General features: G+C 48.5%; 1 protein-coding gene and 1 pseudogene across 2 annotated transcripts in view; one reads left to right on the forward strand and one right to left on the reverse strand.

The window, feature by feature from the left end:
- Window positions 1-8,688: 8,688 nt before the first annotated feature.
- LOC113458329 lies at window positions 8,689-8,787 on the reverse strand (annotated as a pseudogene).
- A 201-nt stretch (window positions 8,788-8,988) lies between these two features.
- Window positions 8,989-16,515, forward strand: part of Fbxo21 (F-box protein 21) — a 33,516-nt gene continuing 25,989 nt past the window's right edge. For both annotated transcript variants that reach the window (XM_005344338.2, XM_005344339.2), the window contains exons 1-3: window positions 8,989-9,245; window positions 9,983-10,118; window positions 11,953-12,047. In XM_005344338.2, the coding sequence (XP_005344395.1) occupies window positions 9,007-9,245; window positions 9,983-10,118; window positions 11,953-12,047 (470 nt within the window). In that variant the 5' untranslated portion in view covers window positions 8,989-9,006. The remainder of the gene's footprint in view (window positions 9,246-9,982; window positions 10,119-11,952; window positions 12,048-16,515) is intronic.

Here is a 16,515-nt window from a genome sequence, read left to right on the forward strand (position 1 = left end):
CCTCGAACTCACAGAGATCTGCCTGCCTCTGCCTCCCGAGTGCTGGGATTAAAGGCATGCACCACCACCGCCCTGCTAAGGCTGTGTGTTTTAAGAGAGGTGTTGGAGTGTGGGTATGAGCCTGTGAGTGCAGGTGCTTGAGGAGCCAGAAGAGGGCGCTAAACTCCTCTGAGCAAGAAATACAGGAGGTTGTAAACCTCCTAACAGGGGTGCTGGGCTAGTCTTCCACAAGGTCAGTAAGTACGTGTTCTTAGCCACTGAACTATCTTTCAAACCCTTAAGCCCTAACCCATACAAGAATATTTTGTCTTTGTTTTTAGAGGCAGGAGTCCTCTGTAGCTTTGGAGCCTATCTGGAATTCACTCTGTAGACCAAGCTGGCCTCAAACTCACAGAGATCCACCTGCCTACCCCCGAGTGCTGGGATTCCCACACAAAAATTTTTAACTAAATACCTCATCACCTTTTCACCTGGGCCCACGTGAGTGAGGGATAAAAGCAAGTCTTTTGATATCAAGAGGCCAAAATAATACCCTTGGATCACACTAATCCTACAACCTGTTCAGCACAAAGCCCATGGAGAACCATGAATATTAATTACCACTGCCCAGACCTATAAGAGTTTCCTGTGTGGTCACATTCCCTAGTGTGTCAGCCTCTTCTGTCAATCCATGTCTGTGTGTGTATGCCATGTATGTACAGGACCCCTGAGGACCAGGAGAGAGAAGGCATCAGATTCACAGAGCTGGGTGACAGCCATTGTGAGCACCCTGACATAAATGCTGGGAACTGAACCTGGGTATTGGAGCTGCAGGCTCTGTTAACCACTGGGCCATCTCTCCAGTCCTCAGTCCTACTTCTTTATGTCATAAATAAAAATATCGCCTGGTGGTGGTGGCAGACGCCTTTAATTCCAACATGAGGGAGGCAGAGGCAAGAGGATCTCTGTGAGTTCGAGGCTAGCCTGGTCTACAAAGCAAGTTCCAGGGCAGCCAAGTCTACACAGAGAAACCCTGTCTCGGAAAACCAAATTAAGTACAAATTAAATAAATAAATAGCGGCATCCGGTACTTGGAGAGGCAGGAGCCCCCCCCCCATATCTGGATGCTCATCCACTCTGCAAATATACCACTCCTCGTAAAATTCTTCAATGGCTGTCAGAGTGTGGTGGCTGAACGGCCCTGGTCCACTCAGACTCAGGCCCCTTCTATGAAGTGACATTGCATTTGCATATAACCCATACACTGCCTCCATGGGCCTGATTATCAATAGGCAACCCATCAGACACAGTACAGACCAAATGCTGAATAGGTTTTACTGTATGCTCTGGGTACAACCATGAGAGTCTATACTTACACAATACAGATACTGTTTTCAAATGACCTGTTTTGTTGGCCACACAGGGTCTCTAGTAGCTTAGGCTGGCCTCAAGCTCCTCAGTAGCCAAAAACGACCTTGAACTCCTGATCCTCTTGCTTCTACCTTCCAAGTGCTAGGATTAAAGATAAACACTGTTACAACCATTTGTTCATTGCTGGGGGTAGAACCTGGGGCCTTGGGCATGCTAGGCAAATGTTCTACCCTCTGCACCACATCCCAAGACCATCTGACTTTGGTATCATTGTTTTTAAACAATTTCTTGTAGCCAGGCTGATCTCAGACTCTCAGTGCTCCTACCTCAGCCCCTATGAGTTCCTGGGGATTACTTTTTTTTTAATTTTTTTTTTATATTTATATATTTATTATGTATACAATATTCTGTCTCTGTGTGTATGCCTGAAGGCAGGAAGAGGGCGCCAGACCTCTTTACAGATGGTTGTGAGCCACCATGTGGTTGCTGGGAATTGAACTCAGGACCTTTGGAAGAACAGGCAATGCTCTTAACCACTGAGCCATCTCTCCAGCCTGCTGGGGATTACTTTTTAAAAATATTTGTGATCCCCAGTTGCTTTGCTGACTGGTTGAATTCACCGTGTAGGGCCCACCAAGGGTAAACTGCGTTTATCCTGAGAACAAGGCACACTAAGAAAGATTTTGTGGTGTGTTCCAAGCCTCTCTCTACCCAGATTATGGAGTTTGTGTGCAAGTTGGGCAACCAAGCCCACAGCTGAAGATAACCGGGATCCTTCCCACATACAGTCCAGGGAAATACACTCCCTTTCCTTAACAAGGGCGCACTGGGGCCAGTGGGATGGGCAGGCAGGATGGGGCCTGAGAGTTCTAGCTCGTGTGGGTGCCTTTATCCAAGACGTGGAGTGGGAACTATTATTACCAGAGCTTTACAGGTCAAAGCCTGGGTCTTAGCAATCCCAACAAGCAAGACTCATCCAATTGACCCAAACACACCAATTGAAAAGAGAGGCTATTGAAAAACATAGAAAATCGGGCTGGAGAGATGGCTCAGTGGTTAAGAGCACTGGCTGCTCTTCCAGAGGTCCTGAGTTCAATTCCCAGCAACCACATGGTGGCTCACAACCTTCTGAAAGGACCGAGAAGACACCATAAACAGGCTGCCCAGTCTTCTCAGAGATCAGGCCTCATTTTCACTTGGCTGAGACTGAACAAGCACTTTCTGAAGAAAAGCCACGAATAAAGGACAATCAACCTCCAACACCCCAACAGTGAGGAGGAGGCCTGGTACACGCAGTGCTAGGCCAGGCTGGGCCTGAGCCAACGTCCATGGCACCTCTCGGACAGGGCCTGGGACTTGTCCAGACCTGCCCAAAAAACTGCAGCCCTGACTAACTCCTGACTAGCCCTAGCAATTACAACATGCTAATATGATTTCCACTTGCTTAAACCAATGATATCTAAAATGACCTAACTTCCTTAGACACTCCCCTCTGTAAAGACTTAAAAGAAGCCCCCACCTCCTTCTTGGGGTCGCAGCCATCTTCTCTTTGTGTAGGCTGGTCAGCCCCAGCATGATGGAATAGTAATAAACTCTTCGCTTCCGCATCGGATCTGGTCTCTTGGTGGTCTTTGGGGGTCCTGACTCTGGGTACAACACACCTGTAATGGGATCCAGTGCCCTCTTCTGTCATGTAGGTATATGTATGTGCAAGCAGAGCATTTGTGCACAAAACACATGAAAAAGAAGATAGACAAGAGGCTTATCAGTGTGACCGCACTGGGAAGAGGAAAAGGAAACAGGCCAGTGACCCTCAGTGTAACCTTGGGGAATTGGCATGGTGGTTTAGGAAAGATTAGTTTGTTTATGTATTTATTTATTTTACTTATTTTTTTTTTTTTTTTGGTTTTTTCGAGACAGGGTTTCTCTGTGGCTTTGGAGCCTGTCCTGGAACTAGCTCTGTAGACCAGGCTGGTCTCGAACTCACAGAGATCCGCCTGCCTCTGCCTCCTGAGTGCTGGGATTAAAGGCGTGCGCCACCATCACCCGGCTTTACTTATTTTCTAAGTGTATGTCTGTGTGTGTGTGTGTGTATGTGTGCATGCATTCAGAGGGCAACAGGCGTGGCGCTAAAGCTACAGGCACTGTGACCCGTCCAACATATAAACAAGAGAGATTTATATCGAAGCAGTCTGGGTCAAGATGTGGTCCAGCCTGTCTCCACAAGGGCTCTGTAAAGCTGACAGAACTATGTGAAATCCCTGTCTATGGATTTGGTTCCTTCCACGGTTGGCTCCAGAGCTCCTGGATGAGGGGGTCATTTAAATTAATTGAGGCCAATTGTTTCAAAGGCCTATAAGTAGAAGGGAGAACCACAAGTGACCTTTTTTCTTTTTTTACAATATCCCCTCCCCCACCAGGATGATGTGGATCTGCGCAGCTTAGCCAGAGTACTAGTATGTGGCATTGATTGATGATTGGTTGATTGGTTGGATTGGTTGGTTGATTGATTGAGACAGAGTTTTTCTATGTAGTCCTGACTGTGCTGGCAGACGTGTGTGTGTGTGTGTGTGTGTGTGTGTGTGTGTGTGTGTGAGAGAGAGAGAGAGAGAGAGAGAGAGAGAGAGAGAGAGAAGAAAGAGAGAGAAGAAAGAGAGAGAACCATTTCTCATTTTTTTTTCAGTGTTGGGCCTCATATTTTTGGTGTTTTGGTGTTTCTCTGTATAACAGTTCTGGTTGTCCTGGAACTCACTCTGTAGACCAGGCTGGCCTCGAACTCACAGAGATCTGCCTGCCTCTGCCTCCCTAGTGCTGGGATTAAAGGTGTGAGCCACCACTCACCACTGCCAGGCTAACAGTTTTCTTCTTCTTCTTCTTCTTCTTCTTCTTCTTCTTCTTCTTCTTCTTCTTCTTCTTCTTCTTCTTCTTCTCTTCTTTTCTTTTGGTTTTTTTTCAAGACAGGGTTTCTCTGTAGCTTTGGAGCCTGTCCTGGAACTAGTTCTTGTAGACCAGGCTGGCCTCAGCCTCTGCCTCGAAGTGCTGAAATTAAAGATGTGAGCCATTTCCACCTGGCCAACTTCACATCTTAAAGCATTTCCTTGTGAAATGTGTCAGTACATATAGCCTCTATCCCTTTGACCAGGAAAACTTGCATGAGTGCTTTTTGTTGCTGTTGTTTTGTTTTGTTTTACCATGGTGAAGTAAGCAGACAGTGGCCCTCTTAGCCACTGCAGTTCAATGACATTAAAAACGTCCACTGCCCAGATTTTCTCATCACCTCGGTTAGAAAGTCAGCATTCATTAAGTAAACCAACGGTCAGAAGAGATGGCTGTGCAGTTAACAGCACTGGCTGTTCTTCCAGAGGTCCTAGGTTCAATTCCCCTCACCCACCATGCAGCTCCCAATCATCTGTAGCTCCAGTTCCAGAAGATCTGCCACCTCTCTGTCCTGCCTGGGCACAGGGACACATGAGGTACACAAACATACATGCAGACAGAAAAAACACCCGTATCTATAAAATAATAAAATTTTAATTAAAAAAAACCTAACCCCAATTTTTTTCCTTCCCCTTGACCTTGATCATCTCAATCCTAATTCTGTTTGATGAATTCATCTTTTCTATAAGTTTCCTATGAGGGGATCCTGTGGAATTTGCCCTCTTGTGTCTGGTTTTTCCAGGCATGCCACCCTCGGGGTCACCTTGCAGCAGCAGCAGCAGCAGCAGAGGAAGAAGGAGAAGGAGAAGGAGAAGGAGAAGGAGAAGGAGAAGGAGAAGGGGAAGAAGAAGAAGAAGAAGAAGAATTCACATTTTACTTGTGGCTTCAAAGCATTCTGTCAATCTTTTTTTACAAGGCCTAAAAGAAATTATTGGCCAGAATCATTACCTAGATTTTTTTTCTAACAGGCCTGGGAAACATTTACATCAAATATATTTACATCTCCTTGAAAATGTAAATATCAAGGAAGACCCCTGTCCCTGCCTCCCTGTCACCAGGGGGAGTTTAGCTGGATTCTTTGTTCCTAACTGCAACCACCTGTGTGATAAAGATTTGAAACGTTCTATTATTTCTTGATGCGCAGCACAGTTGGCCAGCTTGGTGGGTCCCAGATGACTAAGCTAGTTTAGCGTGGAGGTATGAACGTGTCTCAAAGGAGGTCACGCCTTCTACCCAAGGGCAAGATATTGTGAGCCGTGGGAATTGGCAAACAAAAGCTGGGTTCTGTGGGTAGCACCGTCTGTATGCAGGGTGGGGTTGCTTCTGCCATCTGCACACTTGCCACTCTGTCGTCTCGTGATCACCTCGTCTGTGACGGTGGCTCACTCTGTCACCTATGATCACCTCATCTGTGATGGTGGCTCACTCTTTAATGCTTGTTCGATAACAAAACTGGTTTCCTCGTCTGTAAAGGACATTCTGACTGGCAGATGTTTCTTTTCCTATCTCTGCAATGATCAACTTTGATCATCTCTGCTCATCCATGATTGGTGGCAGGCGGGCTGCCCACGAAAGGGACCCTCCTGACCAGCTCAGGGATCAGCAGCTCCCAGCTACAGGAAGGATGGCTGAGAATGGTTTACCCGGGTCTAAGCAAGCACCAACGATGCCTTGCAACAGCTTAGGATCAAAGTGTCCAGCGCCACAGAGGGAACCAGGCAGAAGCAGAGGCCAGAGAGACATGCAGTTTTTGGGAGCCATTTTTCTTTGAGAGTCCAGACTGGAGCCAAGTATCCTCAGCTCTAAGTGTGTTATGACTGTACAGCTGGCTTCTGTTCCACCAGTGTGGGACCTACAGGGAGGTCCTCTGTCCCACCTCAAATGAGAGCACCTGCAACCACAACCACTCTGGCTTGGATGCAGTACTGCACAATCCATGTGAATCTACTCATTTAACACCCCATCTGCCGCAGTAGGCAGGTAGGCCTTCTTCCCATTTTACAGATGGGAAAAACTGAGCCTCACGGAGGCTAGGTAACTTTTGCTAGCTCAACAACTGGTTAGATCTGTGCCTTCTGCAGTAGTTTCATTTCTGTGGCTTTGATAAAATACTGTGATTAAGAAGCTCCTCAGGGGATAAAGGGTTTAAGCCACAATTCCAGGTAACAAGGAAGTCATAGCAGCAGGAATCTGAGACAGCTCCACAGTCAAGAGCAGAGAGAAATGAATGCATACATGCTCGCTGTGCTCAGTGGGATTTCTCCACTCTTGCACAGTTCAGGACACACACACACCCCTTGTCTAGGAATGGTATCACCCACAGTGGGCTGGGTCTTCTCACACCAGTTAACTTAAAAGGCAAACCCTCCTCTATTCAAGTCATACCACAGGCTGACCTAATATGGACAGTCCTTCACAGAAACTCTCCTCACGGGCGATTCTAGTCTGTGACAAATTTGACAGTAAAAACTATCACCCAGTTCATAGAAGACAATTATGAAGGATCTGCCACATGTGAGGTCTTTGCCAAAGCAGTTGGAATCCAGAAGAGAGTCTTCTGGTCCTGAAGGGGCTTCAGATCAGAAAGGAGACACATGCTGAACAATGGAAGGGATTGTGGGAGTGAAAACATTGGCGAGGAGAGGAAGGCGGAGATCAGAGAAACGGGGCCAGAGGGTCAGCAGCTGGGAAAGGGAGTCGAGACTGAAAGTGCTTCCCAAGCAAGGAGCTGCATCCAGGAGGAGGATCCCAGTGGGGGGAAGGAGATAGCAGCTATCTGGGCTCTGATTGCACTGGAGGAGGGAGGACGGCCCCAGCCACGGACAGGAGATATTTGTTCCTCTGTAACAATGTCAGGGATTTCAGATTTATTTCTAAGGACAGTAGAGAACCATAGCTGGTTTGGAGGGATCCACCAAGTCGTTTCAAAAGGTTCTAACCCAGAAGATCTGAGTTAAGGGGAGTTCTTTACTGTGGCCTTTGTAAACCCTAGTCAGAGGACACATTCTTGATTCAAGGACTCTGATTTTATGATATCTATGGTCCCATAGACAGGATCTAACAGTGAACTAAACTCAGTTTTTTTTTTCACTTGATTTTCACAAAGGAGAGATGGAGATTGCCCAGCAGGTAAAGGTGCTTGATGCTAAGCCAGATGACCTGAGTTCCATCCCTAGGACCCAATGGTGGAAGGACAGAGCCAACTCCTCCTGCAAGCTGTCCTCTGCCCTCCATACACATGTACCACCCACACATGAGCACACAAAATAAAGTGTGAATAAAAGGTGTTGCTGAAGATGAGACCCGAGGTTCTCCTCTGGCCTTCACACACATACACACATTAAAAAAATAATGAAGCAAAGGCAAGCACTGAAACTACCCACTTACACCCAGTGACAAAAATCTGCTTCGGGGGTTCAAATCCAGGACGCAACCAGGGACTCACGTTTATAAGCCTTGCTTTTCTTAACTGCAGAATGGGTATGTGTATGGTAATTATTGTTTTGCCAGTGAGGGCATAAATGGCCCCAAGTATGAAGGATTGTTGAGTGGAAGACAATTGAAAATGGGCACCATAATCTCTAATGTCACACAGTCACACACAGGAATGCTTCCCGCAATACTTTGATCAGTCTAAAATCTAAAAGGACTTAGATTCAGGGTTAATACTATTCTCCACATAATCAGAGGGCTAGAAATAGGACTTCCCAAAAGGCAAATAGTACGCTTGACCCAGCACCCACCTGAGAGTGAGTTAGCCCTAAGAAAGGCCAAATTATTTTCAGAAAGTGCTTAGCACAGAGAATAGATAACCATTTTTGACAACTTAATTTGGGGACTAGGGGTGTAGCTCAGTAGAGTGCATGCCTAACCTGCACAAAACACTGAGTTCTGCCCAAGAGGTGGAGGCAGGGAACCAGAAGTTCAAGGTCATGCTCCAACTCATCCTCTTTCAAAAGCATCCTGAACTACTGGAGACTGTCTCACACTGTAACTCAGCTCTTGATCCTCCTGCTTCAGTCTCCTCAGCTGGGATTACAGAGTAAATCATCATGGCCGGCTTTAATTTTTAGTGTGTTTGTGTTTATTGTGTGTGTTTGTACATTCACGTCATGAAATGAAGGTGGAGGTCAGAGGACAACTTGCGTGAGTCAGTTCCTCCTCCTACTATGCGGGTTCTGGGATTGGAACTCTGGTTGGCACGCTTTCCTGCTGAATCATCCCACCGGCTCCCCACTCCCGACTTCATTTATTTATTTACGAGACAGGGTTTCTCTGTGCATCCCTGGCTGTCCTGGAACTCGCTCTGTAAACCAGGCAGACCTCGAACTCAAAGATCCACCTGCCTGTGCCTCCCTGGGTGTGCTGGGATTAAAGGAGTACGTTGCCACCACCTGCCCCACACCGCTTCACGAATTTGCGAGTCATCCTTGCTCAGGGGTTCTGCTAATCCTCTCTGTATCGATCCCGTTTTCGTAAATGTGCAGCCGAAACGAGCACCTAGCCTAATTTTTTTTTTATGCTAATGCGGTTGGGATATTCAGAACCAGGAGAGCAGTCTCCCCAGCCTTGGTCTTTCCTTCCCAGGGCTCCTGGGGACCTGGTATGGGCGGGGCGCCACGGAGCCACGCCCCGGGTAGGCGTGACGGAGTTTCGTGAGCTCCCCGTCGCGCCCGCGCGCGCGCGCCCGCGGAGCGGCCCCTCAGGTACGCGGACAAGATGGCGGCGGTAGTGGGGGATAGCGCTATGGAGGTGGTGCCGGTGCTGGCCGAGGAGGCCGCAGCCGAGGCGGCGGGCCCCAGCTGCCTGGTGCAGCTGCCGGGCGAGGTGCTGGAGTACATCCTCTGCAGCGGCTCTCTCACGGCGCTCGACATCGGCCGCGTGTCCAGCACCTGCCGTCGCCTGCGCGAGGTGTGCCAGAGCAGCGGCCAGGTGTGGAAGGAGCAGTTCCGGGTGAGGTGAGCCGTCCGCTCCATTCCCGCAGCGCCCCGGGCCCGGGCCTGGCGTGGGCTCCACCCGCCACCCTCCCGCGCTCGCGCCGCCCCCTCTCAGGCCCCGCTTCCCGCGGCCGCAGACAAAGGCCTGGGCCGGGGCCTCCGGAGCCCCGATGGGGTCGCCTCCGCCTTCCGCGACCCGGCCTCCCGCTCGGCCCCGCGGCTGCGACCTCCCGCGCCTCCCGGCTCCGAGCGCGCATCTTTTGTGGCCCGCTCGGTACAGGATGTTTACGTGCCGGCGGTATTGCGTGCATTCCCGGCTGGCTGGGATGCCGGGATCGGACCTGCCATCCCATCTCGTGACCTTGGGGGAGGAAGGGGTGCCGTCCACCTCCCTTCTCGGCAGCCTGGGTCTTCCATTCCGTGATTAGACACCTTCCCCCTGTTTTGCTGCGTGGGGGAATCTAATGAGATGCGGCCCCGGATTGCGGGGCCTGGTGCTGAGGAGGCGCGCCATCAGTGCAAACCGTTAGCATCATCGCCGTGATTGTGTCCACCACGGAATGGGAGGGTGGGGGTGGAAACACTGTCTTCCCGTCACCAAGCCAAGGTCACCGCATCGAGTAGTGAGGCAGTGCGTGGATGCCCGATGGAGATTGCAACTAGAGCCGCTGCCCGCCCCCCCTTTCCCGCAGGCTCCTCAGCTGTCAGGGGTTCTGCAGTCTCCGCTGCGCTGAGAAAGGTGTTTTCTCCCCTTATAGGTGGCCCTCTCTGATGAAGCACTACAGTCCCACCGACTACGTCAATTGGTTAGAGGAATATAAAGTTCGGCAGAAAGCTGGCTTAGAAGCCCGGAAGATTGTAGCCTCCTTCTCCAAACGGTTCTTTTCAGAGCATGTAAGCACCTGTTATGTGGCTCAGGCTGTGTGTGCGTGCGTGCGTGTGCGTGTGTACATACATGTGTACACGCGCGTTAGCTGCTCGACTCTTACTGCCAGTTCTCTTTTCGCTGCTCACACAATCCCTTGCTTACATGGCTGTAAGAGTCATTGTGTCCTCTTCCCTCCCGTCCAGCAACACGGAGCCATTTGTCCCTGCCAGCCCTACTTTTCTAAAGTGAGAGACAGTGGGCTGTGAGGACGGGGAGGGATACACAGGGCGGTGTCCACTGGGTCCAGATAAGCCTTATTTTTCCTCAAGATTGTTACACAGGCTTTGTGCAACCCCCGCGTGATTTGAGAGCCATCAATGATTGGATACTCCAAAGCTCTTACACTTGTTTTCCCAGGAAGGCTGCCGAAATAAATGCGGCCCAAACTAAGTAGTGAACTGCGTTGTTTGTTAAGGTGCTGGGGTTAAAAACTGCCTATAGCTCACCGGCTAGCATCGGTTGCTCCCAGCAATTGAGAATTTTTGTTATCACTGCTGTTCTTTGTTCTGAGGGGAGTTTCACCATGTACCCCAGGCTGCACTTAAACTCTTGTCCAGCCTCCTGAGGGCTGGGATTACGAGGAATCATCGCCAGACCTGGCTCAAGCTGCTTTTCTTCATTGGCTTAAATCTTTTCCGTTTTGGAGTCAGTTGTTTGCCCCTTGTTCAGAATGTCCCATGGAAATCCGTGTCTGTTCCTGATGCTGCTTTCCCTAGGGCTTTCCCAGTTCTCCACAGGCTGGGCATCCAGTGGAGCTGACACTCTTAGTTCTACTCTTGTGGTGTGATGGAGGTTGTTTTCTGAAGATTACTTCTCATTTTCCACTCTGCTGTTAACGGAATTTATGAACAGTGTTTTCAAGGTGTTTCAAGTTTTGAAAGGGCAGATTTGACTTTCAGCACATTCTAACTCAGTCCCCTATGGGACTGCATATAGACATTCTCCAATTTGTTTATATAAAATGCTTATTAGTAGCAGCATGAACCAAGGTTTTGTTCAGCCTGGAACAGTGCCCTAGCCAGTCTATAATCACACGTGTTCAGTACTGGCTTAAACGTGTACATGCTCACAGGTGTTCTAATCATGGTGGGCTGGTGAGCTTTTCTCTCTTCCTTCCCTGTACCACTGCTTACTTAATTAGAAGCTTGTGGAGGACTTTGAACACAGCAGGGGCATACTTAGGGTGGACTCACAGGTGGGTGATTGATTGGTATTCTTATTTTCTCCATGTGTACACGGTCACCATGAAACACTGTGGCTGCTCTCATAAGGAAAACTGGGGGACATCCCAGGACTTTAACCCCAGAGTCTTAATGTGCCGCCACCTCGATAGCCATTGCACCATTACCTCAGCATGCGTGTGCCTCCACCTCAGCACACAGGTCTCATTGCCTCGGGGTACAGAGCAGAGTGCATAGCCAGGGAGCCCCAGGAGCACCTCTGTTTCAGACTAAAATGTCTTGCCTCTCCTAGTTGTGTGTAGCAAAGACCTTGGAAGATTGGAGACTTGCAGCCTCAGCCTGTATGAGCTCTTCACCGCACATGAGAATCTGGCATCAGCAGGCTCAGAAACTCCCCGACTGTGAGAGTGGGGTGTGTGTGACTCAAGTGCCAGGACCTGAATGTGCTGTGATTTCTCTGTTGCTTTCTGCCCTGACGGCCCTAAGAGATAGTGTGCAAGAGCTTCTGTCACTGTCCCCGTGTGCAGCTGCTCTCAGTTGTGGCTCAGCTGTGTGTCTGCCAGTGTTAGCCATACTAACTCTCAATGACTGAGGCCTCCTGTGTGTGTGTTTCCCATAGGTTCCTTGTAACGGCTTCAGTGACATTGAAAACCTCGAGGGGCCAGAGATCTTTTTTGAGGATGAGCTGGTGTGCATCCTAAACATGGAAGGAAGGTAAGCCATGGCCCTCTCGGGGTCATCATCATGATAACTGCAGAGGGAGAGCCCTGGTGTTTCCAGATACTTCACGTCTTGGCACAGGTATCATTTTGAAAAGTTGTGGATGTGTGAGATGAGCACACCAGGACAGTTGGCACACTGTCATTCCCTGCAGCCATAGGCGTCTCATCTGTGGATTCAGCCAACTTTGTATCAAAACTATCCAGAAATCTATGCATGGGGGCTCATGTCTATACTTACAATACTCAGGATGCCGAGGCAGGGAGAAGCAGCAGGTTCAAGAGCTACAAAGTGAGTTGCAGAACACCCTGGACTACGGGAGTGAGACCCTGCCTCAAAATAATAAAATCTTTAAAAAAAATATGTCAAGAGGCAGGGAAATGATCAGTCAGTACAGCTTGCTCTGCAGGTGTGACGAGCCAAGTTTGATCCCCAGTGGCATGCACTTTCTCTTCTCGTGCTGGGCTTGATGGCCACCAACTTAGCCAAGTGGCGAGCACAAGGCTCCAGAGAGAGATTATCTGAGAAAGTGAAAGGAATGGCACCTGAGATCCACCTCTAGCCTTCACAGATGCTCACACCTGTGTGCTCACATGTGTGCGCACATGCTTGCACACACACAGATTGTCGTTTACCTAGCATCTGCTTTTTCTTGTTGTCTAAATAGTGACTACTTACATTACACTTAGTGATTTAGGGGCGATTTAAGGTGCAGGGGAGCATGAGCTTGGGTTATCCGCAGATGCTCTCCTGGAGGTCCTGGCTTCAGTTCTCATCGCCCACGTTGGGTGACTTGCAGCCCCCTATAAACCAGTCCCACAGGATCTAATTCCTCTCTTGACCTACTTGGGCGCCTGCATTCACACGCACATAGCCACACAGGCACAAGCTCACACACAAACACATCATTTACAATAAAAATAAACCTTACTCTTACTGTTTAGAATGGTATATCTTATATTTTCTGCTGGAAAACTTAATTTCCAATTCAGCAGTGACTTGCCATGCAGCCTAACCTCCTGTGGGAGAGATCCGCTGTTCTAAAAGTTGGAGAAAAAGATGCATTGAGAGAGGTCACTGCAAAAAGTCCTGACCAGGAAACAGTGTTTCATGGGGCTTTGTGGGGAGAGGTTCTAGGTCTGGGTGCTTCCCCACCCGAATCTGTGTGTAGGTTTATGTAAGCTCTGGAGTGTGCACTGACAGTATTGTGTGGCTTCATGATAGTCTTTAGGCATGGCATGTATGGAGAAGGGTTCAGGGTGCACTTTATTGGCTTTAGTTTGTGTGATATAAACTTTATTTCTTATTTACACTCTTTTCCTGTTCTTTCCACTGCTGATTTTATGTTGGCCTTTCCTGCCTCCACTTTTTGCTTTTCTTTTATAGTTTTGAATGCCAAACCCAGGGTCTTACCCTGAGCCAACTGGGTGCTCCACTCCTGAGCTCTTAGCCCCACCTGTTTGGTTTTAATAGCTAGCTACTTTGTCTTTTATCCTAATCCTAACTACGTGAGAAAGGGGAAGGGATCATTGCTTGTGGGAGACAGATCCTGCTCTGCTTTGTCTTAGAATTACCATAGGGATCTATCCCGTCAACTTCCCCAGGAGGAGCTCCCTTAGCTAACAGCTACCCTGTCTTGCAGATTGGCTGATGGACAGCCACTTGCTGTCTGCTTTAGAGGCTTTCTTTCTTAGTATGTGGGTTCTCGGGAATAGGTTTCCTAGGTAGTTGCAGTGTGTTGAAAACGTGCGAAAATTAATATACTATCCAGTGCTGCTCCAGGTAGATACAAAAAAAGCAACGAAGATTTGGGGATGGGAAGGTCTTTATTTTGCTTAGTTGCTTTTCCACCTGGATAATGTTGTCATAAAGTAAGTGCAGAGAAGTAAATCTACAAGAAGAGCCAGAAAAAAAAAGAGTGTTTAAATGAGTGTAATGGGAAGCTTGCAGTATGAGCTGGTGGGGCAGAGTGTGAGGGAACTTTGTGATCTCAACAGAGCTCTGTGGGAACGGACATGGACAGGATGCCAGAGGAGTTCCCCAGTAAGAGGTTGTTGAGTAGGGAGATACGTGGAACTGGATGCCCAGCTGGAAACCAGCAAACTAGCCTTCTACTCAAAACTTACTCTCAAGAGTAACAGCCCACACCATAAGTCTGTGACTGGTAGGCCAGGCTGGGAACCGGCGGTCCTTTGCAGAACTTGCCATGCCCAAGGGAAATGGGCAAGGCAGCAGTTTTAAGGAAACACCTTGGAATTCACTCTTCAGAGGAATGTTAAAATCACTGGGAAAGACTGCCTTTTTGTGCTAGTCAGGTCATCAGGAAAGCTGAACTCGTGTAGCCAGTGGAAGTATGTATTGTGGTTGTTTTCAAAGTAAGTGTTGTAAGCATGTTGCCCTTGGTGGGACAAGTGTAATGGCAGGGAGTGTTCTGTCAGTGTGCACGGTGACCCTTTCTGTTTCCATTAGTGCTGTGGAAAGCAGTGGAGCAGGCAGTTTCTGTAGACAGTCAGGTGCCCTCTCTGGGTGTGTGATGACTACCTGTGCTGTTCTGTGTGGTCTGAGAAAGCACAACCTGCAGAACACTGTACTACACAGCACGTTAAAGAGCTTGTGCTGTGCCTGAGAAAGGAACCTGGGTGGCCAGTGCCCAGCCAGACACTTGTAATAGAGGTACTGGATTTTAAACTCAGAAAGGGCCTTTGGGTATCCAGGCAAAAGAGATGAAGTCACTTCTGTGCAAAAGAAAGACTGATTTCAACAGCAGCATTTTATGCCAGAGGAAAAAGGTATTCCAAGGCATAAAGGAAATGCCAGCCAAGGATTTTTATATCCAGCTGAACTGACTTCCAAGTATAAAGGCTAAAGACAAACTTGTCAACTTGGAAGAACTCAGATTTTGGGCTCGTTCTGACATGTCAGCTAGAAATGGAGTTTGAAACCCAAAACCACAGAGATAGTCTGACTCAGGTCTACTGGTGAGCACTGAATGGACATTAACCTGATGTCCTGCCTCCAAATGAGAGCTGTCTAGGAGACAGTACTATGTAAGTGGTTAGGGCAGCTGGAAGAACATTTGGCAGTGGTCTGGCAAGATGTTCAACAGGTACAGGTTCTTGCTGCCAAGCCTGAAGACCTGAGTTCAATCCCTTGGATCCACATAGTAGACTCTGCAGACTGTCCTCTGGCTTCCACATATGCCCCATGGTCTGTATGTACACATGCCTGGGTAGACACACTCACTTGCCTACACAAGATCATGGACAGATTACCCAGCCTCTTTATTTTCCGAGAAATGACAGGAAAACTGGTCATTACACTCAGGCCAGACTTGTGTGTACATGGAGATGCGTGTAAAGCCAGCGAATGACTGTCATGCCATCTCTAGTGTCATAGAGGGGCAGAAGGATGTCAAAGCTGTATATGTCTGAATTTGAGTCAGAAGTGTCAGTATGAACTCATGACCAGCCTAGTAGCTACCGCTTCCCCCATGCAGCCAGGATCACGGAGAAATGGCTGCTTCAGAAATGTACAAGGTGAATCCAGAACCAGACATTATGAGTACTTATAGTCCCTCCCTTCAGTGTGGGGCAGCAGTGTGGGAGAGGCAGAGCATGTTGGTCTGCTCCAGAAAGGTTAGCTCTGTGAGTCCCCAGTACTATTTCAAGACATTCCTTGGTCTTTGAAGGAAAATCAAAAATGAGTGAAAGGGATAGGCAGAGCATTTGTCCTGTTTTTGCTACATTTTATCCCGTTGGAAAACTAGAGAATAGATGAGGGTTTTGCAACAGTCTTTCCAATAAATGAAGAGGGGCTGGTTCAGTTAGAAATATCTGAAGGAGCAACAGTCCTGGACACTGAGCACAGTGGCTGCTAGTACTGCACAGGGGACAACCAATCATTGTCATCAGCTCCATCCCATCTTTCTTTCTTTTTCATTAAGACAGAGTCTCACTCTGTAGTCCAGGCTGGCCCTGCTTGCAGCCTCTGCTTCCTGAGAGGATCATAGGCATGAGCCTTTTTCTTGTGGTGCTGGGGGCTAGAAGAAGGCTGGCGAAGCAAGCGTCTGCCTCTGGCCTGCATCTGCAGGTGGCTTTTGGTGGAAGACTACCCCACCTTCTGGAGTGGCAACTGGCCACACAACTGGTATTTGAATTTCACAGAGCCTCTCCAGCTACTTAGTTGTGAATTGATTTTGTGTTCTTGTTTGTTGTGTTCATCTATGTATATGTGAGTACAATCGTGCCACAGTGCATGAGTGGTCTGAGGACAGCTTGTAGGAACTTGCTCTTCCTTTCTCCCAGTGTAGATCTTGGGGATCATGCTCAGGCTTGGCGCCTTTCTTGCCAGCCTTTCCATCTACTTAGCAATAAGAAATCCGGAGCAAGGTAAAGCTTAGATGGACATATTCTGAACTTAGGTAAGCTACTGTTATTCAGTGGGGAGACCCTGTAGATGACTG

Source organism: Microtus ochrogaster, chromosome 2 (assembly GCF_000317375.1).
Source record: "Microtus ochrogaster isolate Prairie Vole_2 chromosome 2, MicOch1.0, whole genome shotgun sequence".
In the NCBI taxonomy this organism is placed as follows: domain Eukaryota; kingdom Metazoa; phylum Chordata; class Mammalia; order Rodentia; family Cricetidae; genus Microtus; species Microtus ochrogaster.